The sequence below is a fragment of the Rissa tridactyla genome, chromosome 8, assembly GCF_028500815.1.
Source record: "Rissa tridactyla isolate bRisTri1 chromosome 8, bRisTri1.patW.cur.20221130, whole genome shotgun sequence".
NCBI lineage: Eukaryota > Metazoa > Chordata > Aves > Charadriiformes > Laridae > Rissa > Rissa tridactyla.
The window spans coordinates 38,937,210-38,964,321 of record NC_071473.1 but is presented as its reverse complement, the minus strand read 5'-3'; the positions used below and the strand labels follow the sequence as shown (position 1 = coordinate 38,964,321).

The following is a 27,112-nucleotide window of genomic DNA, read 5'->3' as shown; positions in this document are numbered from 1 at the left end:
CCGCGCGTAGGGTCGGGGACAAACGTGCCCCGGGCGGGCCACCACCGCCCGTACAAGGGGACTCTGCCTTTTTCGCCCGCCCCGCTGTGCGTTTACGGTAAAGGCCGCGACGGGCTCTTGGGAGGCGGAGACAGCCACAGCCGCAGCCGCCAGCCCTGGAGGGCACCGATAACGGCCGAGGCTCCCTGAGGCGGGGCGCGTGCCTCAGCCCCAGCGGACCCACCGCCCCCTCACGGCGGGGCGGGGCGGCGCGGGGCGGGGCGGGGCGAGGCCGAGGCCGAGGCCGAGGGCGGGGCGGGGCGGGGCGGGGCGGGGCCGCCGTCGCTCCACCGGTCGATCCGGGCTCTGCGGCTGACGCCGCGGCAGCGTCCAATCCGCTGCGGCGCCGGGCCGGGCCTGGCACCGCCCCCCCGGCGGCTCCCCACAGGGACGGGCCGGAGCGGCCGCCGCCGCCGCCGGTGCCTGGGCTGAGTCAGCGCCCGTTCCCCGTCGAAGATGAACATCATGGACTTCAATGTGAAGAAGCTGGCGGCTGACGCGGGCACCTTCCTGAGCCGCGCCGTGCAGGTATGCCCTGGGTACCCGGTGGGACTGCGCTTCGCCGCCGCGGCCTCAGCTGAGGGAGGTGGGCGAGGCCGCGGGTTGCCTCCGCGGGGCCGCCGCCGGGCCCGGCGCGGGGCGTTGGCCGGGGAGCTCGGCTCCGCCCCGGGCCGGGGAGCGGCGGCCCAGAGGGGCCGGGCTGGCGACTGGGCCCGCCGCGGGCTTCCAGCTCTGAGGGAGCAGCAGGCCCGGCCGCGCTGGCGAGGGTGAGCCCAGACTGGCCTGGCTGGGCAGCGATGTCCTGATCATAGAATCGGAAGGGACCTCTGGAGATCATCTAGTCCAACCCTGATGTGAGGCGGCTCCTTCCCCCGCGGGTCCCCTGCTATCCCAGGGCTTGGCAGGACCCCGGGATTTCGCCCAGGCTGGTTGCAAAACAGCTGGTCCCGGGGGGGCAGCGGGGGAAGGCTGAGGCAGCCCAAGGTCAGGACAGGCAACGAGGGGAGAAGGCGCCTGGGCCGGGCGTGATGGCTTGAGCAGGCATCAGCTGCGCGGAGACACGGTTGGACTTTATGCGTGGAAAGGACAAAGGTGTGTCTCGCCTGAAATAAGTTGGTGGTTTTTACTGGCTGCTAAAAGTGTATCCTGCTGCCGGATAGGTAAAACTCGAGCTCTGATGTGACACGTGAAAGCATCTGTCTGCTAAGCCTTTTTCTTTGTTGTTTTGTTCGAGCTTTAGTATCGTTTTTAATCTTGTTTGATATCCCATTGATTCTGAATCAGCCTTCCTCTTTCTTCACGCTAAGGGTACTGCAATTGGCTTTTGTTCTTAGCTGTTGCCTTGAGCCGTAATCCCCTTTTTTTATATAATCAAACCTGAACAGATTTCCTGTCGGGAGAGGGACATCCAAGCAGCGCATAGTAATCCACTTTGGTTTCTCATGAGTTCTCGCTGGGTCACAGTCAGGTTTGGAACGTGATTAAAGTTGTTATCTGGTCTGATGTATTGCCCTAAATCTCAATACTCAAGCAGAACCAATGATCAGCAGCACAGCACAGCTCTGAAAATGCAAACTCGTCAGAAAACATCGTTCTTCAAATTTAAATGAACTTAAAGCAGTCATTGTGGCTTCTCTTTGTGATGGAGATCTTTCCATGCTTCCCCGCCTCCCCGCCCCCCCCCCCCCCCCCCCCCCCCCGGCTTCTTCCAGGTCTACGTATTTCCCAGACCGTCTCTTCCTTTGCAGCCTCCACCCCTTTCCCTTTTCTTGCTAGACAAGGAAAAAAGGGAGATACGGTTTACCCTTCACTGTAAAATCCTGGGATGGGACCTTGTGATTTTGTCTCCTTTATCTTGACTTTCTATGTTTAAATAAGCTTATTGCATTAAATCTAATGTAGGCTTTTATAGTCTGTCATGGTTTAAAGGTGGTGTGAATTGTGGTTTACTTCAGCATGCTCTATCTGCATTGTTGGTTTACATCTGAATAGCTACATTAGTTATCTGCTTAATCTAAAGTAAAATTCAGTGGAAATGTGGAAGTAATAATTTTGCTCTACCAGTGGCAACTTTCCCCTAAAATTAGAAGTTTAATGAAGCCATTGAGGGGGAGGAGCAAATCCCTATCATGTTCTTATAATCTGAGTAATTTATGGTTTGTGTGCTACTGTTGTTTCCCCTGTTGGTTTGTTGTTTTGTTTTCGGTTTTTTTTTAAGTTACTGTGTAAGGTCTACAGATAATGTTATGGGGTAATAATTTTGTGGATTCTTTTCTAATATAATTTGGGTACAGATTTTGTGTCCCCCAGTAAAAATGACAGTTCTGTATTTTGAGTTAAACTCCTATGTGTCAGACATCGCTGCATGACATGGTATGATCTGACACTAGTTGCTTTGAGACATTAGAAACAAACAAAAAAACCCACCCCAAACCCTATGAAACAGTTCAGCAGCATAAAATGGTATGTAGGAGAACCACTTAAAATTTCCATTTCAGCTCTACTTCAACTGTTCTACAAGATGGTGAACATCTTGTTAGTGTTTCACAGGCTTATCAGGCTTTTCTGTTAGAAGGGAACTGGGGCTGTTTTACCCAAAACTGCCTGATATTCAGGTTCCAGGAAACCTGTTCCTTCTGTGGATGAGATTATACTGTATTCAGACTGACACATTCTGGTTAGTAATCTACAGAAAAATCAAGCCTACTGGCCATCTTCATCCAAAGCCTATCCTTCCTTCTGGCAGGCAGAAAATGCTTTGAAGGAGTCCTCCTCAGTCAGTCTTGCAGTAGTTGCAATTTGTGGAACAAAGTAGCAAATGGGTATAGTTAGTGGTATCAGAGGTGAAATAAATAATCCCATAGAGAGTGGAAATAGGAATGTGAGTCCTTTCTCTTGCCAGGCTCTGTATGGACAAGCTGCCTGCGTAGTGCTTGGGAATGAGCTGGGATTTTACTCTTTGGTAGCAGAAACACTTTTATTGTTCGTGACTTCTACCTGAAGTTAGAGGCTTATTTTAATGTAATTTCTCCTTCTAGTGATTTTGCAGTGTAGGCTTGAAATGTCGATTGGGCTGTGATAACCCAGTTGTATACAAAACAGTACAACTTCCTTCTACGTGAGCTGGTCACATTCAGGCAACTTGTGTATATATTTTGAATTTAATAAAGATAGATGGATGGATTAAATGATTTACTGATACAATTTGTTCCAGCAGTGCTTACATTAAGTATTTCTGTATGACATGTTTTAAACCTTAATAAAAAGGAAAACAAAACTTTTTAGAGCTCTAATTGAAATAGAAAATCATTAGTGTCTGCCTGTCTTGGAACAGTTTTTCTAAGCAGAAGGAAAGTTATTGATTCATAGCACCACTTTGCTTATTTTGATCTTATCCTTAAGAAGGGATGGAGTAATATCTGGAAAAGGTCATAAAACAGAAAGACCAGTTCAAATTTTAGGTTTCAGGGTAACTGAGATGGGAAATCAGAGCGGCAGTGTTGTTGCATTACAATGATGCTGGAAACCATACTTCTGTCAAACTACTGTTTACCACACTGCTCACTATTGCTAAAACTAAGTTTTTGCTTTAAGTGTATACGTGAAATCTAACATTGGCTAAGCAATCTTCACAGTGCTGAGTAGATTTATTGAGATATTAATAGGAAAACCCTCTGTAATTAGTAAAAAATAATTTGAAAACCATTTATACAGTATTCTAATGAACCTGTAAAAATTTTTGAGAACAAATTATAATAACTGACTTCTTTTTAAAGAGCTTTTTAAGCAGTAGCAGTAATAAATCCATAAATAAATTCTATTCTTCCCTATACTGCACCTGAACTTTCTCACAAAGGCAGCTTACTTTTATGTAGAACTGCAAATGCTGCTGACTTTAGATGTGCATGCTGTCAAAATTGGTTTTATTCTACATGTGATGGAAATTAAAACAAGCTTGGACAACGTAATTTACTTGTCTTGTTTTCTTGTTTCTCACTGACAGTTTAAATATCCCACCGAAGAACTTACTAAGAATGAAGTTTGACAGTCAAAACGCTTCCAGTCCTATTATATTCTTCATTGTTAAGCTTGTTAGGAATTTAGTCGTAAGCCAGGTTCTTCTGAAAGTGCCTGACTTTGAAGTGGCTGTTAAGTGATGAGATCATCATCGTCATGAGGAACTACTGCTCTGAAGAGAGGCAGGCAAAACCCTCAATTCCGGTTTTGCTTGGTTCCCTGATGTGAAACACGTGTCTTTCCCCTCGCCCAGAGAATTGTGATTGAAGTACAAACTGATTGTGGATTAATAAGAGTTGGCATGAATTTAATGTCAAGTGAAATTGGGTTTATTTAGCTAAATGGAGTTATATTCTATTTCATTGTCACTGAAAACACAGCTTGGAAGAGAACAGCAAAAGTCGTTTTACCATTCCTGTAAGGCATAACAGGATCGGTTATATCTAAACACTTCGTCAAAGATTGATTTGTCCTATTCTAAAAAGCAAAACACCCCCCACCCCAGAAGATATTTATTCTACAACTTCCCAGGGAAGTCTATTTTAGCTTTTAATTCTTGTCTTTAAAAGCTTTCTCTAACGTCTAATTCTAATTTAAATCTTCATGCTGGAGTTTAAGCTCACTACTTCTTGTCCTGTTTGTCATGGACAGGACAACATTTTTTAAACACATTAAAGGTAGCTGCAATGGGAATCAGTTGTGTCTTGAGGTTTTGCTGTGGGAGAAGGGACAAACTTAATTAGAAAATATACAAGATTGAAGTAATCTTTTAATTGCCTTCGTTACCTCTGGACTCTCTCGTTTTGGCTTCTGTTTCAAGGAGCACTATGCAAGATTGGACAAAATGCTTCAAAATGCTTCATCAAATTCTTCAATGCTACAGAACTCTCAGTACCAAGTAGAGCAGAGGATTTCTTCATAATGTTGTAAATTACCTTCCTCATCTTCATCTGATTAACACCCTCCTGCCCCTTTTTTCCCCTAATAGTAAGGGTGCAGTGTTGTACTTAACAACTTTCAAATTTATCCTTTTTTTATTGATGACTGGATAATGTGATCTGCAGCTAATATGAGTGAATGGTTACTGCCTTAAACTTGTCCTGGGAAATTATTTCTGTGGATTAACAGTATTTTCAACTTGTCTGACTAACTCGTAGTTCACAGAAGAAAAGCTTGGTCAAGCAGAGAAGACTGAACTAGATGCTCACCTGGAGAACCTTCTCAGCAAAGCAGAATGCACCAAATTGTGGACAGAAAAAATAATGAAACAAACAGAAGTATTATTGCAGCCAAATCCAAGTAAGGAGCCCTTCAAGTTTTTGTTTGCAACTTTTGAATTAATGGATTTGCCAATGTAAATGTTTACTGCAATAGGTATTGCATAAGTTATGACTAAGTATAGGAGTTTTAAAATTTGAAGGCTGGAGTTAGGGAAACCACATTTTGAAGAGCTACTGAGAGTCAGAGACACTGTACCACTTGCTGTTTCTTCCTCAACCCTTCAAACGGTAAAAGCTTTAGACATAGCTCTTTATAGCATTGGTTCCATACTCTGGTCAGTCTCAGGTTGGCTGGTTTTTGAGTTGTCTCCTGTTTAATTGAATTTCCCACTGTAATTCCAGAAATCTTAGGTAGCAGTAAGAACTCTGAAGTTCTTCATGGAGTGGATGCAGTTGCTCAAGAAATTTCATTACTATTTCATTACTTTAAACTATCTGCATAATACAATTCTGCTTGAAGCAGGCAAGATGAACTGAAATGTCTGTCTTTAACAATTCCTTTACTAAAGAATGATTTTCACCAGATGCTGAGTCTTTATCATTTGCCAGCATTTTATATACCATACTTAGGCAACATAATAAAGCTTCAAATATGCTTTCGGCACTGGTAAATCTATTACTGTAACAATAACAGAAAAATATAGAAGAAATGTTGTTTTCTGGTGTGTTAATTTTATTTGTTTCTGAAATTGCTGCTATGACTAGTTATGTTGAGGATATCAGTTTCAGACTCATATCTTACAGTCATCTGTACCATTTGTGGCAGTTGTACTAGAGTTGGCAGCAGTAGGAATTTGCGTAGTGTATAGATCTAGATTTCAAGTCAAGACCTGATCACTAGCCATGGGGCAAACTACTGTTACCAAAAAAACCTCTTAAACTTCCTTTGGGTTCCCTCAAATGGTAGAATTATATACCCCTAATATCTCTGCGCTGAAAGCATAAATATTCTCCTTGTAGTGACATACTGAGTTAGGATTTATTAGGACAGGTAGATCGTAGCACTTCTCTAATGCCAAATAGATACATTCTTTAGAATGCTGATCTTTGAAGTATTATTTTGGAAGTCTGCTGCATAAAAGCAGTGTTTAAAAAACAAACATAAAAAATCAGAACAACTAATCCTGTGGGAAGGATGCAGTAGAATTTACAGAATAGACCAGAAGAAGTAGTTGTCTTGTTCATTAGTTCAGTATTTGTAATATGTATTGACTCTTTCAGAAACTTGTAACTGTAGAATATTGAATGACTAACTGTAGGCTGGTAGAACTGCATGGGGAAGATTCAGCAGAAGGATAATATATAGTATTATCTCAGTTATGCTGACCAGTCAATTTTCTGATGGCTAAAAATACTCAGTGTTAAGCAGCGGTCTTCATCTCTTCAGCTGTTTGGCAGCCTACTTGGAAGGACTATCGCATGCTGTAGAGAGCTTCTTTTGGTGGTTCTTAATGGAGCAGCTTGGTCTGGGCAAGGAAAAATGACTCTCAGTCACATTTTCAATTGTACCTTTAGGTCAGACCCATGTAATAGTCCAATAATTTTAGATTACTTTTTGGCTTTTTTTCATTTAGTCAAAAATAAATATTATGGATAGAGTAAAGAAAAAACAATGAATTTGGATCATTTTTGGTTCACCCTTGGTGTGAATGCACTGGTATCCATGTGTGTCTGTGTCAGGTTAATTTTTGTGACCTTCATGAAAGAATAGTTATTTAATTCAGTGCTAATGAAAGTTGTCTAATTAAACAGTATTATTTTTGGTTGCATCAAAGTGGCAGGTTTGCTTATTAGAGAGCTGCTTTGTGGTTCTCCATACTATTGCAGGCTGAAATTAGTTCATACTGACCGCATAAATAAAGCGAGCTAATTATGAAGTCAAAACAATTGGTCAGAGAAATCTGGTGTTGTATCTGAGGACTTTGGTATTGTAATTAACGCTGTTACTGTTTGTCTGGGATGCTTTTTCACACAAGAACCATACTGTGGCTTAATATTATGATCATATAGTCACAAGTTTTTTTGATAATTTTGTTGCTCAAACTGAGGAAAAGATGGGAATACGAAAGAAAACAGTTTCTAATATCTTTAGTGGTTTGTTTCCAAGCATTTCAAGGATGCAGGTGAAGTGGGAGAGAGAGGATATCATTTCTGGGGCTACCACGCTTTCAGAATTACTTAATAGGGAACCTACAACAGTTGTTGAACTTAATTCTTACACTGCTATTCCTACACTGCTAATTCTAGTGAACAATTTTCACAGCTTTTTCCTAGAGAGGGGAAAAGCATTCCTGGAGGGGGGAGGAGAAGCATTCTATTATGCTCTTACAATGCAAACTTCTGGACAAAATTTTGAAAAACTGTATAAATATACTTGTAGAAGGGAGAGGAAACGTATAATTTTTCACTTTTACAGACGGCTCTAAGAAACACTTGAACATAGCATGACAAACATGGAATATGGTCAGTTCCCAAGAACAGTATTTTCAAATTAACATTGTTCACTTAATGTTGAATTTAATGTCTGGATTTTGAAGTCCTTTTTTATTTTTCCTTTCCTTTTTTGTTTGTTTTTTTCTGTTTCTATTTCTAACTTGTGTTTTGACTGGCAATAATGATTTCAAATAAAAATTTTTTTAGATGCCAGAATAGAAGAATTTGTCTATGAGAAGCTGGACCGCAAAGCACCAAGTCGCATGAATAATCCAGAGTTACTAGGCCAGTATATGATTGATGCTGGGAATGAATTTGGCCCAGGAACAGCATATGGTAAGTAGAAGCAAAAAATACGCCTTGTGTTGCAGAAAAGAAGGGGGGAAAATGCACGTATCTATAGTTTATTAAAAATGTAAAATGGTATTTCCTGTCTTCCTCTAGATGAGACACTTCTATGACTTTTGTATCAGTTTGAGATGACTTGCTGAATAACTTTGAGCATTAGGAGATCAATTATTACATTTATATCCAAATCTAGAAATAGAACCTGCTGTTAAAATGATAACCATCTTTATGGATTTTCTTACCAGAACAAATAATTCTGGAATTTAGTTTTCTCGTTAAAGGAACACATTTGCACATCTGACAACACTTATGCATTTTATTTGTGTTGTGGAGTGAAAATGTTATTCAAAATTAACTTCTCTAGTAAGAATCCTCTCTAACTTTACTGTATTCCTCCTTTTCTTAATATATAATATTTTGCTAAATATGAGATGAGAACATAATCTAAATTTTCTTCCTTCTCCAGAAAATTTATATACCTATGACAGGAGGGTTGGGGGGGTTACATCTAATGTTTTTACACTGGCATTAATTATAAAGTCTAATTCTAGTGTTCTCTACAACTTTTTAAATTGATGATAACATATTTACCTGTTAATTTAACTTAACCAAATGAAATGCATAGGTGTCTGTATATAAAATACAGCCTGCAATCAAAGCCTGAAAGCTAATTCTCTTTTTTGCTTTCTTTAAAATTGCAGTGTGAGGAAAAAGTTTTGTTCTGGGAAGAATGAGTTCTTTATATCTGGAAATAATGGGGTTCCTTTTTAAAAGAATAAAGTGCACTTAAAAAGAGTAAATGTTTTATGGAAGACTTATGGATACAAAATCAATAATGGCAGGCATTGTTCCTCTTACTTCGACATGGTTTTATGTTGTTTATCTGTGGCCTGCCTTCTGATCATCAGCCTCAAGTCTTGCTTTTTAATGTCAAATAGAGTTGTACTTACAGGTACACTGTCCCTTAACTTGCAGATTTTTTTAGAATTCAGTCAAATAACATGGACTACTATCATAAAGATAGATATGCTGTTAGCTTTCATATGGTGTCACAAAATATTATAGTTCTCTGAAAACTTAGTGTCTTTTCTAACTCGGCCATGTCAGTCTGCTGAAACATAATAATAACAGCTGTATTCTTGATACACTAACTTCAGTGTCAATACCTAACTTGCAACCAAATTTCTAAGTATTGTTCAGTTAATGTACAAATGTGTATTTAGAAGTTGGAGTTGATGGGGCAGGGAGAAGCACATTATTTTCCAGTAGTTAGGTGTGACTTTTCCCTGCTACCAGCTACTCCTGACTTAAACAAAAATGTGGTATAAGGGGAGGAGGTTGTTGGTTTAAAATATGAAGATACGATATCCAGTTCTAAAATAGGTGTTCACAATGGAGTTGCCATAGTTAGTGCCACTTCTACAATGCTGTATCTATTCCCATTGAAGTCTTGCCTTGACCTGTGATTATTATTAATAAAAATTGTTTGGTTTGGTGTGCGGGTTTGTATTGTGTGGCTGGTTTTTTGGGGGTGTGTTGTTTTTGGGTTGTTTTGGTAGCTGATTCAGACTTATTTTGAAATCCCTTGTGATGGCATTGGATTATATTTCAAACTGCTGGCCTAAACTTCCCTGCCTGTAGAACCTTCTTTTGTCAACCACCTGCCTGAATCACTATAAAACTAATTTATCTTTTTTCCCTTTGCAGGAAATGCACTCATTAAATGTGGAGAAACACAAAAGCGCATTGGGACAGCAGACAGAGAACTAATTCAAACTTCTGCTATAAACTTTCTCACTCCCTTAAGAAACTTTATTGAAGGAGACTACAAAACTATTACTGTAAGTTGAATTGTGCATTCTTCAGCATTTGATAATAATGGTAACTGTAAATCTTCAAAATGAAGTAGTAGGTAATTATGCATTATTGCTTTCCTCAAATTGATATAGAAAAAGTCAGGTAGAATTCGTGTCTTTGGTATATTTTCCTTTATTTTGACCAGGTAAAATAAAAATAATTCTGAAAACTTGATTTTTGTAACTGTTGTTCTATTAAAAGTATGTACCTTGAGTATAAAACGCGTGAGAATTATTAGGATCTAATTCGGCCCCTCTGTTCTTCTGAAGAACCTTTTTGTATCTAATACAGGTAGACAGGCTTTTGCTCTTGAGTATGTGTACCTGTTCTCACGAACTAACCGAACTTGCTTTCAGAAAGAACGTAAACTGTTACAAAATAAAAGACTAGATTTGGATGCAGCGAAAACCAGATTGAAGAAGGCAAAAGTTGCAGAAGCTCGAGCTGCAGTAAGTAGAAAATTTTTTTTTTTAATTTGTCCATAATTTTCAAACTTATTGACATATATTTGTAAACTCGACTGCCTGGCTATGTTTCCAGTCCTAGCTTCTTACCCTCACTGTTTTTCTAGATACTTTGTAAGAAATGCCTCAGTGGAACACGAGGAAATGAAAGTGAATTGCTGGTCAAGGAGTTAGTCTTTTATTTTTAGATGTTCAATCAAATTGAACTTACTTGACTGAAGTAAATATTCTCCCCTTAATCTATACTGGATGAGCCTATACTGCCAAAAATTACTTGCTACAATCTGCCAAGACGGTTGTATGTACGTATCATTCAGAGGTCAAGTTTTGGCATTTGAACCTCTACAAGTGTTGAAACGTATGTATAATTACTTCCAACTGATGAACCTGTCTAGACTTGACTCCTCTATATCAAAAATATTTGTAGCTTACTGTTTCTATATTGTTTACTACTTCATACCACCAAACAGGGCAAGACTCTTAAACTTTTAACCATTCTTATTACCTCAAGAAATGCTTGTCCAAAGAGATCAAAATTAAAGTAAAAAAAGCTTTTGCTTTTTAAACTCTTAAAATGCCTTTGAATGGAGGAATAGGTAATTGAATGTGTGCGATTTCAGCAGGGTATGCTTATAGTATTTTCATAGCTATCTTTTGACTGCATTCCTAGAAGTGCAGCAACTAATGATGGATATCTGTAAGGGTTAATGCAGCAGGGGTCATGCAGACAGATGCGGAAGGGATACAGGCAACTTAAACACAGAGGACAGTGTACATGATGAAGAGGCAGAAATAGGACTGTCAAATTTTGCTGCCTTTTCTGAATGGATTGCTGTCCTGAAAGATCTCAGAAGCACCATATCTGAGACTCAGCTTTGTAGATGAGGCCACTCTCATCTTTGGGATGGTGGTCCCTCTAAAAAAACCAACATTATCTCTAGCTGATAGTTCTGTTTCTGTGTCTCAATCCTCCATGTCATGCACAATGTCCCTGTGTATTTCAGTTGTCTGTATTTAAGTCCATGCATGCTATTTCCCCTTATTATGTAAACTTTATGCAAAAAAGTTACTTCTCTACTTGTCAAGCTTCCTTAATTTGTAATACTAACAATGGAGGGCAGAGCTAGATTTTAGTCAGCTAGTTGTGGAATTTGGAAGCAATGGATAGAGAAGCAATGGAAAGTAAACTGTAACTTTGCTTGGATTTGTTCAGACTTAAGTTTCCAAAAAAAAAGTATTTTGGTTATTAACTTCCTTGTGGCATGATAGTAAGTATATACCTTACTTTCTGAAGCAATAGAAAGACCATAAGGGAATTGTTCCCTTTGAACTCAATATTAAAAGAAAGGCTCTGTACATGAGGTTTAGTTCTGTCACCAGCATAATCATCCAGAGCTTGGTGATTGGACAAAATTATTGCCAGTTGCTGCGACGGCTACTTGACCAGTCTTAAATATTCATATAGCAAATAATTCACAGTTCTATTCACAAATGATTTCATGCTCTTAAGAGCATGAAATGCTAGGCCTCTTACTTTGCTACCTTGCCTATACTTCAGTTTTAATTGCATTTTAACAGCAGTGTGCATGTTTAAGAAGTACTGGATTGTAGAATTCCCAGAGAATTAAAAAATTGCACCTATTTTATCCTCTGCAATCTAGAAATGAGGACTAACCTGGATATAGGTGTGATGCAAATGATTCATTTTCTGCTCTCTCACTTATATATGAGGGAAGATATTTGACGAACAGTGCCCAACTGATAGGTTAGCAAAGTGTATTCAGTTATGATGCAAACTTTCATGCTTCACTGCTTTCTTTGACAGGAAAGAGTAATAAAATGCATCTACATTTGATTATTTTTTCCCTGTTATAAAAATATGTAATCTTTTATGAAATCACATTCTCCCCTGCTTACTGTACAACTGAAATAGCTTAGATCACTATTTAAAATAGAAATCGAAACAGTTTTATTTATCTATATTCAGCTCACAGTCTTGCATAGCTTAAACTTGCAGTGCTTTGTGCCAATATTCTGTTCACCTGCTATATTCAGTGTTGTAACTTGCTTTTGTCTTTTATCTATGCACTTAAGCAACTAAACACCTCTCAGCCTGAAGAGAATAACATTATGGTAAATGTCTCTTACGTGCTCAACTTGCTGCATGTAAAATGGCTAAAGGTTTGTTGGCCTCCTGTGTTCATTCATTTTCCTATCAAATGTTTCCTCTTGCTATCCAGCTCATTTGGTCCTGTTTCAGATGTTCTCGTTCCAAACTGGATTGGTGTAGTGTACTAAGTACACTTATGTCAGTACAGCATTAGATGTTGTTTTTTTATCAGAATATTTCTAATAATGTAGCAATGTTTTACAAATAACTGAAACTAAATAATGTCACAAACTAATGGCTTAACTTAGAGTACAGTATATTCTAAACATGTTGCAAAGGCTCATCAGTGCAGCTGTTTTTAGCACCATACCTGTGAAAGTGGAAAAGGAAGGGGTTAATTAATGATGTACAATATAGACTGTGCTATTCAGCCTGCCCTTGTTTGGGTGTTGGATCTGCACAGCATGGTGGGTCTCATCTCAATTAGTGTTCCAGATTTCTCAGTCATGATCAGATAAAAGAGCGAATACACTTGTTTGTTACAACTTGCTCCTGCAACCTTTATGCACATTTCTTTCTACCAAAGTCCTGATTGTGTCATCATCTTACAACTGCAGAAAATGAAGGTTAAAGGAGAATTGTATTGCAAGAGGGAATTTGAACAGCGAGCTGAAGTAATTAACTTCTAGAGTAAATTCCTTGCAGTTCTATCATTTTGCTGTATTGCTTGCTACTACTTTAATACTCAGTTTGAGATACCTCTCTAGCATTTCTAATTAAATTTATGTTTCAATAAAAATGCTTGTGAAATAAGAAACCGGTAATGGAATTAGCAAGAGAAATCATTCGTCTGTTTCATCCTTTACTTAACAAGGTGTTAAAATGAGAATAGCTTTCCATAGTTTTCCAATATGTTACCACATCAGGTAACTTAAATTCCTTCATAAGGTAATTTAGTTTGTCTGAGTCACGTCATTTTCTAAGTAGTTATGTCTTATGTTGTAATAGCTTGTTTTAAATAGATTCTTGTAACATATAAGTTCTGGAAGTCATACACTCTTCAGTATCTAATTTATTTCATAGATATAGTGTTACCCATACTCACTGTAGTTTCATTGTACACATTAAGGGCTTTGGGCAACTGACTTATAGCACTCCTCAAATCCCTGTGAAGTTCTGAGGGCAGGAGAGTAGTTAAAAGCCATAGTATGGTTGTATCCTGTATTCAAGTACCACCAATGTCTAAGTTTGTATGTTTTTATTTTTCCCCCCACTCTTAATGCTGACTAGATATGGGCTGAGGAAGTGACGAAAGTAAGTAAACATTTAGAAATTGCAGAATTCTGAAACCATAACTTGTGCTGGTCTAATGTAATAAAGGATATTGCATGTTGTTGATTTCAGTCTAATGGTGGCAGCCTGGTGCATTACATCCGAATACATTGGGTCCCTTGAGGGCCTTTCAAAATCTAGTGGCAAAACAATGCCTGGGGCATGTCCTATAGTAAGCTGTTTCTGGCTGTCAGATAGTACCATACGATTCTCGTGTGACAAGATACAATAGAAAAAGAACTATATGACTTGTCTCTCAAAACTTACTGGTATGGCATCCTGTTAGAAATGACTTCTTAAGAATGAGCATATTTGAAAATTTTCAGAAAGGTTGGGGTCTAGTAATCTAAACTGTCCTGAAAAACACTGATCTTCAACTTTTACCCAGAACATGGAACAGTAACTAAAATACTGGAGTACATACAAGAAACCTCAGAGAAAACTCTGTTTTGGAGGGTTGGGTTATTTATTTTTTTTGCCCTGCCTTTCTCTCCAGTGTCACTAGAGAATGCTGTGCTGATCTTAAGCAACTGAAGTTAGGATGTAGGCACATCTGAAATCTGCACCTGGGCTGAAGGCTGGTCCATAACTATAGCATTAGCCTTGGGGTGGGGGCTGCAGCCTTCTCTTGTCACACCATTCCTTGCACAGGGACAAACTCAGTGGAGGTAATGGAGTGTTATGCAATAGCTGCTCTGGTGCCGGGAGCAGGGCTGTTCTCAGCCTCACTGGCTCTGACAAAGCAGTATTGGGAACAGGCAGTGAGAAGCTGTGCTAACAGTTAAAAGGAAATATCTTAGGGGATTTCTATTGAGGAGAGGAAATAAAAATTAATGGTAGCAATAGAAAGTAAGGGTGACTGGGGGAGAGGGGCTTTGGAGTATGTTTTTTAAAGGGGGACTAGGTTTGCAGCTGTGGGAGGTGTAGGGAGTTGCTATTAGAAACTGGGATATGGAGCTTTGGGTGAAATCTTGAGGGTTGTGAGAGAAAATAAATGAAGGCTTCTTCTATTCCAACTTTCTGAGAGTCATGGTGCAAACAGGGTGGTGTATGTTTAGAGTGTAAGGTGAGAGTGTAGGGGGAACAAGGAGTTTAGAGATTGAACTGTAAAGGGTGGGTTAGGTCAACTTTGATCCCAAAGTTTCAGAATTATTTTACTATTTAAGTAAAGTAACAATTTGGAAGCAGCAAATCTGTCTGCTGGAGTACTTGGTACTATTTGGGGAAGAACATGGCAGGGGAGCAGTACTACTGGAACGAAAACTAATCTTGAAGCTATAAGACAATTATGAATAAAACTATTGACTTTTCAGAGATGATGACAAGCAACTTTAAGGATAGTGAAATCTAACAGATTGTGTCTTGGAGAGAAAAAGAAATAATACAAAGTGCTTAGCTATAGCATAAAGGAGACCAAAAGCTTTGAATCCTGTAATAAATTATGTAATTCAAAGTTCCCTTTTTTATTAAGTGAATAAAAAGCAGAGACTATTGAGAAGAAACTACAACACACGTGTTCTGCCAAAGAAACAGTAATCCATCCAGGTTTCTAAAGGCAATCTGTCATTGTGTGTTTGAAAGCTGGAGGAAGAGATTCGTAGATGTTTTAAATTTAAATCTAAGAAGCTTCCCAACAAGGATTTCAGACTGTCCAGTAATCTCTATATCAATCACAGGGTCTCTTTGAGTTAAAACAAAAGATCTGCATGCTGTCAGTGACAAACTTTCTTCAATTTAACTTCCCTTCTGAAATGTGGAATCAGAGGATATTAAATACTGCATCCAGCTCTGGAGCCCCCAACATAAGAAGGACATGGACCTATTGGAGTGAGTCTAGAGGAGGGCCACAAAGATGACCAGAGGGCTGAAGCACTTCTCTTGTGAACACACGCTGAGAGAGTTGAGGTTATTCAGCCTAGAGAAGAGAAGGCTATGGAGAGACCTTATAGCAGCCTTCAAGTACCTAAAGGGGGCCTACAGGAAAGATGGGGAGAGACTCTTTATCAGGGAGTGGAGTGATAGGACGAGGGCTAACAGTTTTAAACTGAAAGAGGGAAGATTTAGATTAGATATTAGGAAGAAATTCTTTACTGTGAGGGTGGTGAGGCACTGGAAGAGGTTGCCCAGGGAAGTTGTGGATGCCCCATCCCTGGAAGTGTTCAAGACCAGGCTGGATGGGGCTTCAAGCAACTCCCCATGGTGGAGAGGGGTTGGAACTGGATGATCTTTTAGGTCCCTTCCAACTCTAATTGTTCTATGATAAAACACGTGGGATAGGTACTGATATGACACACTTTATAAATGTATGGATTTTGTTAGGAGTCTTCTGAGGTGTCTGATGTAGTCAGTCAAAAAAGCAGAAGCTTTCAACACGTTGAAGTTAGATTGGTTTTGTTCATCAAGAGGAGCTTCTGTCTTTGACTACAAATGAGACAAGAAGGCCCAGCTATATTGGGTAGCATGAATATATCCATTATCACTGTTTTACTAACAGTGTGTCTAACAAACAACATTAGAAAGGTAATTTTATTTCCTATGATTATGTGTTATCCCTTAGCTACAAGATTGCACACTATTTCTGGAAGGTCATATATTCTTATGTGAACTTTGGTGATACTATGAACTTCTGAATGTTCATATTCTGAACTTGGGAAGCAAGTACTATTTTGAGGGATCTTCATGGGAGATACCCCGTGAGGCTTTCTAATTGTTCTAGAAACAAAATATGACTGCAGTTGGGTGTCACGGGAAAGTTTAGGCTTGTAGTTTGAGCTCTTCATTCTGTTCAGAAACAAAGGTGATCGGGCCATAAGCTTCCCAGGTAGAAAGTCAGCTGTTTTTCACCTCTACCACAAGGTATGGTAGAATAGATGTGCTGTCCTGCTACTGTTTACCTCGCGGTACTGAAAATGGGGATTAGCAAAACAGATTAAACACACCATCACATAAGTCAGTTTATGCAAATCTCTACAAAACCAGTGCCTTTGGCTTTTGTAAAGCAATGTATTTAAAGTCACTCTGTACTAGATAGGTTAATATGTGTTACCACATTACTTACTCGCTTTGCCTTTTCTTATAGAAAGTAGTTGATTTGCTAAAATATTGTTGAAACAAATAGAATATAAATCTGATGGATATTTCCCCTTCTTATATGTTCCTATTCTCATGTATTTACTTACCTGGCAGGAAGAAAGAAAGAAATTAGCAATGCTGACTTCGGAGAAGCAAGAGACTAGACTATTTATCTCTAGATAAATGGTTTACCTGTGATTTTGCTCATTTTTTTAAAAAGGAAATGAAGATGTTGCTGATACAGAAGGGAATCCTTTTCTTTCCCTCTTGGCTATCAAATCTGGTTTTTTTTCCCCACGTTTGCCCTTATATTTCTCTCAGGGACTGCCAGCTGGATTTCACTGATATTTATACAGATTTAATAGGAAAATTCCAAGGCAGGATTCTTGCCTCAACAAACTTTGAAAACGTAATTAGTTCGTAACTTGATACATACACTGCTATCTTGGTTTTAGTAAGAAACACACAGTACCCTATAGCTGCTTCCTCACTGTTTAATTAATGTGTAAGCCTTCCCAATAGCAGTGACTTCTGATGAAAAACATTTCTTGGGTAACAGCGTCATTCTTCTATGCTCATTTCTGAGATTAGGGTCCTTCCATGCAACTTTTCATATTGATTAACATTAGTGGAACGCAAGAGCAGAATTTTGCAAACACATGAAATCCTTTTGAAACCAATGTTTTATCTGTATCACCTCATTAAGTTTCCTGAAAATATATTTTCTTACTCTGTTTTGTTGAGAAGAGTAACTGCCACATCTTTGACTTACTGCAAATTGTTGCCTTTATGTTTGTTTTTAGAGACCAAGGTACTACGTGCATATAAGCATTGAGGCAAGGTAATCCAGATTCCAGGCTGAGGACATTCTGTCTTGGAACAGTAAATCTTAGATATTACAACACACATTTTTATGTATTTGTGTGTTTTGTGTAGTGTCCTTTTTTTCACCAAAAAAATACTCTAAAGTAACTTTGGCTTGTGTTAGAAGGAAATCCTTTAAAACAACTATAATGTTATTAACTTATTTGAAAATTGCTTATAACGATATGTAGCAAGGAATAAATACAATGGGAATTATTTAAATATGAAACTTAAATACAATAATTTTAATAGAAATTTTACTCTAATTGAAGTTAAAACATTTGCTATAGTTTGGATTTATTTATTTTTAAAGACACCTCAGTTATAAGCTCCAGAAATAGTGTAGTAGCTTGGTGGTCAGTATGAGACATTAATTTTTGAAATATCCTGTTAAAACTTGCTGTCAAAACTTACGTATGGCTGATTGCCGTGCAGTTACATGCCAAAAGTAATGTTTGGTTTACCCTAAGCTATTTAGTCAGAGCAGAGCCCCGTTAACTTAAAGTACGGAAAAAAAAAAAATTACATTGTCCTTGGCTGCCACTGCTATGCTGGCAGAACCCCTTGGTGCAGACACTGTTACGCCAATTAATGCTTGGTTTGTTACTGGGAGAAGTGGGATAATACTGGCAGAAAAATGCCTTCCTTTTGGACACGTTGACTCTGTGGTAGGTGTCTGATGATAAAGCTGCTTGTTGTATATGCAGGGCCTCAACGTTTCTGAACCCAAAATGCAATTACTCTTTTTGTCTAGTAAAGAACTGCAAAGAAAAAGCACGTGTTTCAAACGCCTAAGCTTGTGATTAATGCATTTGTCTGAATAGCTTTGAATAAAATAGAAGTGTTGCAGTCAGAAGGTGTAACAGAGTGCGTTGTACAAATACTTAATATGCATCCTTACTTTTAGTCTGAACAGGAAGTACGAATTACTCAGAGTGAATTTGATCGTCAAGCAGAGATTACCAGACTTCTGCTGGAAGGAATCAGCAGTACACATGTGAGTACCCAAAAAGGGGGAGAAGGGGAAAGTCAAAATCAGGGCACTTTCTAAAAATAGCTGTAGTAAGCTACATGGGATCTTTGAGCTACAAGGTTTTACTTCAGCTTGTTAAAAGCATCAAACTGTGGGGTATTTTATTTTTTGAATTCTAGTTTAGTATCCACTGAATTTAACTTTAGTCTCATGTTAACCTTGAGAATGCAGGAGCTTTCATTTTTATCCTTTAAACTCAGCTTCCCAATCATCAAATCAACTGAATGTTGAAACCACAAAAACATGCTAAAATGTTTACTCGGTTGTGAAAACAATATAGGTAAATGGTATGATGCTGGTACAATACCTGGGGTGGTTTTTTTGTGCTGAAATATGTTAAATTTTGTGACACTTTATCCCATTTACCTGGTAAATCCAGGCACTATGCCTATGTGGCATAAATCCCTGTGTGCCAATACTGGTGTTGGCACCTGATTAGGAGACCAGTCTTTCTAATGCAGCATAGTACTTTTACAGACTAAACACTTGAATTCTTTGCTGTCTTGTAGGCACATCATCTTCGCTGTCTGAATGATTTTGTTGAAGCTCAGATGACCTATTATGCACAATGTTACCAGTATATGTTGGATCTCCAGAAACAACTTGGAAGGTAGTAACACTGTAAAAACTTCAGAAAAAAAAAAATAGTTTTTTCTAAGTGCTTATGAATATTAGGAAAACTTGCACTGATATAACAGTAGTGAACACACAGGCATGCTGGACTGAAAGGAAATATATCTGTTCTCTGGTAATTAATATGTAATTACCCCAGAGCAACTACTTGCCTAAGCCGACACACAGCACTAATGCCTTTTGAGGGCTGGTTTACTGAGACTTTGTATGCTTTGTAATTGAGTTACCTTTTTTGTAAATGGTAACCTCATTTAATGGCACAAAAAATAATTTCTATAGATTTAGTTGTAATCATTCAGTTGTCTTATGCAACGTGGGAAAAGTTTCTGTACTGTTCGTAAATTCCTGTTACCTCTTAATTTGCTATGGGACACTACCTGATTTTAAATGAAATGGCATTCTCCACTGTTAAGTCAGTTGGCAGCATAAATATTGTATCTAGGGAGAAATGTACTTCATAATACCTATAATCAGTAATCTATAGGACTCACAGTGGAACAAGCAAGTTTGTCTAGTTTTATTGTTTTGTGGGGTTAGCATTTTTAAAGTCAGAGAAGAAACTATCTGACTTCAGTTTGTGCTCATAATCCTTCTTTTTTTTTTTTGGATTAGATAGGTAAAGATATCTGTCTTTAGATAGATAGTAGATAAAGAGATATACATGCTTACTTTTCGTAAAGTTTCCCTATTCTAATTCTTCTTTACGAATCAGCCTTTCTTAGGGTTATATCAGCCCATGTCATTTAGGTGAGCCTATGTGTTGAAGGATTGTCTGTACTTAGGAGTTTACTGTAGTGTCTGTTCTAGATAACTGTCTCTGTAAAGTATCTCTGTTTATTTTTTTCATGACAAGAAAGTAAAAACAAAAGTGTTCTCCAGTCTTGTCCTTTTCCTGACTTGCAACTTCCTGTGGCATTTGATTTCATTTCCTCTGTTTGTTTGAGTAGGTATTTTAAAGACTTTATTAAAAAGTCTTTAAAACTGTGATTATTTTTTTTTAAAAAGCTACAACTTTTAAGTTACATTGCATTGAAAGAAGTATTCAACTATAAAATTTGGTAGCACAAAACAAATGCAAGTTGTAGAATTGAAAGCTTGAAAATAAATGTTTACTGGATTAAGGACAAGTGCCTCAAATTAGAAATTAAGTATATTTACACAACTGTTTTGAGAGGATGTTTTTTAAAATCTGTACTCTTATCCTAGTATATTTAACAAACAGGAAGCTTTAAGCCTAATACTCTTAACCTAAGGAAGAACATAGTCCTCTTTGAAATGTCTTGCTTTAGGATGTATAGCGTGTCCCAGAACAGCTGTCTGTGTTTAAAATGCATGTAAACTGCTACCAGTTACTAAAAAAAAAAAAATTAGAAGAAAATACTGCCTTTAGGAAAACAAAAGGATGTGTCTTTATGTGACTATGATCTGATTAGTATTTTTGATAGAATTACTATTACTGCTAGAAGACCAAAGGCATGGAGGCTTTGCAAAATCTTAAATGCCTCAAACAGCCAAATGAAGTTTCTCTGCCTATGTGGATTAAAACAGTAATAGTATTAAATCTTGGGTGTGTCTTTCCTTCCTTGTGTAAGGAAGTCCTCCTGAACTGTAATGGAGATCGCTGGGATAGTTGCTTCTTGCTTTGGAACAGTTCCTCAGTTTATAGGCACTCGTGGTGCGTAGCACTTGCATTAAATAAACAGATGAACAGGATATGTGTAGTGTTCTTCCTGTGTTACGTGTAGGCAGATGTAGTACCAAATAAATAGCTTAGGCAGCTCAGCTAGGTTTTGTTTGTATTTGCCAGTGCTCTGTTGGTTAACAAGGGATAGATAGTGCTGAGTTACACATGTTCTTTTCACACACCTAAGAATGACATTGTTCTATGTTCTCATATGAAAACCAAGAGCTGTAAGGGGCTGATTTTTGTTTTGAGGTTGCTGGTGAACCAAACGTGTTCAGCCTCTAAGTGGGATAATTTGTTGCTTGAAACAGAAACCTGGTTCTCAGAATAGATGCATATTATATATTTTAACTGGATCAGAATCTAGGGTATAAACCCTAAGCTGGTTCACATTGAGACTATTCAAGTTCCAAAGCTGAGCACTGATTTTCCTGATGTACTCTCCAGAGTCAGCTGTAGGGAAGGTGGAGAGAAAACCTGTGCTCAGTACTTTTTATATTAATAGACATGGTTTTCTGCATGTTTCTCTTCAAGGCAGCATCAGCTGCTTATCTACTGCCCCCACCTCCTGTGGGGCTGCTTAAAGAATCAAATCTCCCAGGTTAAAAGCAATCTCTCTCTTTTTTTTTTTTTTTTTTAGTTCCCCAGAATGAACTAAACAAATGTATTTCAAATATTCTGGTACTCTGACTGCTTTTTTTTTTCATGCTGATAACTGCTTTTGCTCTGAATTTTTCTCAGCTTCCCTGACAGCCAAGGCTTAGCTTTGGCATCATTATTTTTTCAAATTATCCATTACTATAGTCCCCTACTCTGTGAAACTCCTGCTACTCAAGTGTTCAAAAAAATTCCAGACAACCACTGTGTAGCTGAAACTTTCCAGTAACATGCCTACATATGGCTTTGCAAAAAGAGTGAGACTTAATGTTTTACTGATTGACAGAGTGGTTATAAAGCTTTAGCTTTCTTTTCCACTAGCTGTGCAAACCAGTGACCCTTTGAACTGAGCAGATTGATTTACAAGTAATTACTGTGTTAACAGAGAACAGGTTTAGCAGTATGCTAAACAGTAATTTAGCAATATTGAGAAACAGCTGATTGTCATTTAAAATTAAGTCCCTCTGTTTGAATGCTGACTAATCAAGTAATAAACACATCATGAAGCACAGCTGCTGAGTTATCCCTACAAAAATGTGGGGTCTAGCTTTTTCTTCTGTTGTTTTGCTCACTTGATTTGTTCAAGGAACATGGTGAACTGGTTTGAAAAACTAATCTGGCAAATGAAAACCAGGTTTTTTTGGTGAGTTGTAGTCTCTTCTTGGTGAGTTGAACCAGCTCTTTATGATCAAATGAGGTCAAGGTAAGCCATAGGGGGAAGTGGGACTTCCCCCTTTTGATGGTGGTAAACTGCTAACTAAACTCACAACAGTCTCTTGAAAAGAATACATGCAATTCAGTCTAACTGTAAAGGAGCTAGTTCTGTCCTTCACAATATACTGCTGCTGTTTGCCTTCAGTCAGATATAACAATTGTATGACTGCAAAGTTTAACAAAGTTCTGGTAGAGAGTTAGCAATCTTCTTCATGATTTTTGTTAGATCAGATCACTGAATCAACTCAAAAGCAACAGATTGCTAGATCTGACTCAAATGACAGAATGAGTGTTTGCACAATAAAGGGGTAAAGGACTGGGTCCACCCTGTTTGGTGGCAGTGTAAATTTACCAGATTAAGTACAGTTTGAAACTGTAAACTTGTGTGCAGTGCTGCTGCAGCTGATACAGATTTTAGCTGCCTTAATTCCACCTATGTTTATGGCCACACAACCCAAAAATTAGTCACTATACTGTTAGACTTAGTGTTCATCTGCATCAGCTCCCTACATCAGCTCCTGTTATGATTATATGAGCACCAATATGCTGCAGACATGGGTGTGGGAATAATACTGATCTTGATTCATGTGGTTAAAGTTGCCAGTGAACTGCATTTTTAAGACGAACTTAACTGGGGAGCGTAGCTGGGAAGGGATGAGATGAGACTATTTTCTGACAGGTTCATGCACACAGTATGAATAGATCTCCATTATGCCAAAAGACCAGGCCAAAACGAAAAGGGTGGGGGGGGGCAATATGTCCACATCCCAAATGTTAATGAAAAAGCATCTATGTAGAAGGACTGATGATGAAAGTTATGTCTGGGAATTGACTGCCTAGTTGATGTGTAAACTGGTCAAAAGAATGGCAGGAAATGCAGCTACAGTTCCACATCACCCTGACTCAGTCTAACTCCTTATTTTCTGACCGTTTTTCACTGCATCAGCTCTGCTGCTTTTCAGAGCCTTCATTGACTTGCTTTTAAGGTAGAATCAGATGAGTGTTGGAACAAAGGAAGGCAGCTTTGTCCCTTTGACAAAGAACGACTACATCAGCTGCTAAATAAATAAGTTTAGTCTGCCATGGAACTGCATTCCACGATGTAGGGCAGAGTGATGTGAAACAATCTCACAGCTCATCATTGCCCCCAATGCTGTCCCATTCCATCTACCCCACTGCCCTTAAATCTCTTGCTTCTTTGCTCTCCTCTCTGCTCCTTCTACTTTTCAGCCATGTTATTCTGTCCTTTCCCTTGTATCTGTCTCTCATCACAGTTTTTTTTGTGATTCAGCTCATTAACTTAGTAGAGGACTGTACACTTTTTTTTTTTAACCTTTTTTTTTTCAGGCAGGTTAATGAGTTGAATTGACTTCATGGAAGGGTCTGGCAAGCACTGCAGCTGGCACAGAACAAGCAGCAGCCTAGAAAGGAAGGGCTTAAGTTGATACAAGTTCATATTTAATATAACAAATACTTCTGTTTTACAGCATGCAGTTAGCTGAATCAACAAAGTGATTTAGATTACAAAAACAGTCCTGGGTTTTTTTTTTCCTTTCAGACAGAGGCTGTGTTTTTAACCTACATTATATTTCCCTGATCTGGTTCACCAGCACAATCTTTTGTGTAGCCACATAGTTGAGGAATGAGCGGGAGGAGGTGGAGGCTACACTTACTGGCAGAGCTGTCAAAAGAAATGTTTATTAAAATACAGTCTGAATTAAATCAGACCAACAATGCTTTCTTCATTTTGCCTCTTTTTTAAAGAGGTAATTATCAAGTTTTTTTAAGGTGGCAAGTATATTGGTTTGATTTATACTGCACATCAGGAACAAGTATCTTTATTTAGGTTTATAAAAATATCAGTGCTATTCTATTACTGCTGTCTATTGGTGTTTATTCTGTAGTTGATAAAAGCAAGAATACTAATTTAGCCATGGAGGGATGTATAACTCCCCGTGTAACTGATTCACTCAGAAGTCTTTTGTTTTCTCCCACAGCTTTCCATCTACCTTCCTCTCTAACAATAATCAGTCTTCCTCAACTCCTATGCAGAGTGTTTCTACTCCCTCAGTCTTGGCCTCAGCCTCTGCTTCATTGCCTTCAGTAAGCAATTCAATAGTTACTTCAGGCATCAGTGAACTGAAGTCATCGAGTGGCAGCAGGAAAGCTAGAGTCCTCTATGATTACGATGCTGCAAACAGCAGTGAATTATCACTACTTGCAGATGAGGTAAGAATTTTCTATGTACCTTGATCATTTAAAAGTAAAATCAAAATGCTTGTGACTAGCCAGTTAAGATGTGCTACATCAAGAAATCTGTGTAGTTGATTTTATTTTTTATTAAACTTCAGTAGTACTCTTAAAGCATTGTCCTGTACCTTTATGCCCTAACATTCTATAGTAAGAGCTAACACCATCTTAGTTTGCAAGAACACTTGCTTAGACAATCAAGATGCAATTCTGCTCTCTTCTTTTTACCACACCTTTAGCACTGTTATCAGTAGAATTAGTCTTTCAGATGTTAAATATTGCAATTGGGGACGAATATGAAGATACAACCACTTCTCATTTTGATGATGGTGGTTGTGCTGTGTTTATTTCTCTTCCAATTCAATTGCACTCTTAAGTCAGAGCCTATACAAAGCAGGCAGAGATATACAATGAAGCAGGGCGGTGGAACAAAGTTCCACCTAGTAATGTGACTGTAGCTTAACTCTGAAGACAAGCATCCACAGAAAAGTTTTCAGACTTTTTGGTTTTTAAAATGTGCATTTCGTATTTTTTCTTATCTAGACAGTGGCTTAGATAGAAGCTGTGGCCTAAGATTTTTCTGTTAAATAGAAAAACGTCAACCCTATCATAATGAAATAAGTTTTATGAACACTAGATTATGTTCCATGGATGCTCATATTAAATGCTTTGTTTGACTTGGTTAATCTTAGTTCTAAGATCTTGGAAATCACATGGACTGTAATATTTTTCCCGGCAAGGAAAGGTTATAATAATGTGTTTCTGTTTTTTAGGTGATAACAGTGTACAGTATCCCTGGCATGGATTCAGACTGGCTGATGGGTGAAAGGGGAAATCAGAAAGGCAAAGTGCCTATTACTTATTTAGAACTGCTAAACTAAATGGTTGGCCTGAATAAAGACTGTCAATTATGGCAACACCATATTTATATACAATTAACGTTATGTAAGCAGGTTTTAAGTGTCTTCCATGTTATTGTCTTGAGGGACAAATACCAGCCATTACAAACTGGCTTTTCTGCCAGCATGGTTGCATGGTAAATATTCTATTCAAACTTAATGTGTTTAAAGCTTTTACTTCATGTGCCAAGAACATGTTTCCTACAGATTTGTTTCTACTGAAGTTTTCACTAATACAAGCTTCTACTTTTGAGTAATCTAGATTGAAAGCAGGAGGTACTGTTTTCTACTGAAATTTTTCATTAATGGCAAAGCTTTTCTTCACATAAAATAAACTTATTGTGAACTGATGAAGGTGTAATGCACGTTATTTGAATAACCAAAACCAAATGTGAAACATAAACCATAAAGAAGTCCATGTGTTTCTGTTCCCAACACCTGTGGAGTACAAATGTGCTGAGGCATATATGGCTATCTGCTGAGTAACTTGTGCATTTAATCACCTTTGAAAAATGAAAATGAATGTTTTCTCTCTGTTGAAAATTTAAGGCAAGTTGCTAGTATATTGAGATTTTAAACTGCACCTAGGTGGACAGACACAAGCTAGTGACATAAGCTCTGACTTGTTTTTAATCTTGCCTTGTATTTTTTTTCCCTTTAATTGCTTTCCAGAAAAGAGGCTAATTCAGTTTGATTAGTAATTAAGATTCTTTCAACTGCAAATCAGTCTTTGTGTTAAATTAAGCACTACATTTTGCTAACCAAATATGCACTGTCTCTCTACGTATAAGTAGTTCTATAGATGAGCATCTATTTGTTCAGATTATAGGTTTTAATGAAAGCATGCATTCACAATTCTTATGCAGCAGTTTATGGTCGTGTTCTAATTGGATTCAATTAGCGTTACACTTTTTTTGTTTTGCAAGAGGACCTCCTTTAAATATGTGAGAAGGAAAAAAAAAAATGTTTGAACCTAAAAATCGCTTTAACTAAGGTAGTATTATTTGCAAATAACGTAAGTTTTTCCTAAACATTGCACCCTTTAATGTTTCATAAATAGCAGATTTTTTTAAGGCTGTAAAAAGATTAAAAGGATAGATTGAGGGGAATTTTCTTTTTCTTTCTTTTTTTTTTTTTGATGTTCTAATATATTTATTTAATTGGGTTTTGACTGGTGGAAGGAAATTCTTTACATTTAGAAGGAGATTATTCTCCTTGCAGAAGATGCAACACTGACAGAAGTACACTTTAGCTCTCGGAACACCGGTACCAGGTGCTTAGCCTAACTGCTTCTCATCGGCAACTTTGTTTGTTTGCAATGACAATTCTTTAAAGAATTTTTAACATTGTCATTGCAAACATAGTGATGAAACTTTGTGATACAAATTACTTCAGTGGAATGGATAAAATTGTACTCACTTAGGTG

General features: G+C 38.2%; 1 protein-coding gene across 3 annotated transcripts; it reads left to right on the top strand.

Annotated features, from left to right (window-relative positions):
• The first annotated feature begins 383 nt into the window (after positions 1 to 383).
• SH3GLB1 (SH3 domain containing GRB2 like, endophilin B1) lies at positions 384 to 26,036 on the top strand. Of its 3 annotated transcripts, none has more exons than XM_054213044.1 (10): positions 384 to 567; positions 5,214 to 5,355; positions 7,977 to 8,105; positions 9,825 to 9,958; positions 10,331 to 10,423; positions 13,839 to 13,862; positions 18,724 to 18,813; positions 19,359 to 19,459; positions 24,535 to 24,766; positions 25,561 to 26,036. In XM_054213044.1, the coding sequence occupies exons 1-10, from the start codon at positions 496 to 498 to the stop codon at positions 25,666 to 25,668; spliced, it is 1,125 nt and encodes a 374-aa protein (XP_054069019.1). In that variant the 5' UTR covers positions 384 to 495; the 3' UTR covers positions 25,669 to 26,036. The 3 variants fall into 3 exon arrangements, with proteins under 3 accessions (XP_054069019.1, XP_054069020.1, XP_054069021.1); XM_054213046.1 differs by lacking the exon at positions 384 to 567 and adding an exon at positions 763 to 1,131; XM_054213045.1 differs by lacking the exon at positions 13,839 to 13,862 and having other exon boundaries at positions 386 to 567.
• Positions 26,037 to 27,112: the final 1,076 nt, after the last annotated feature.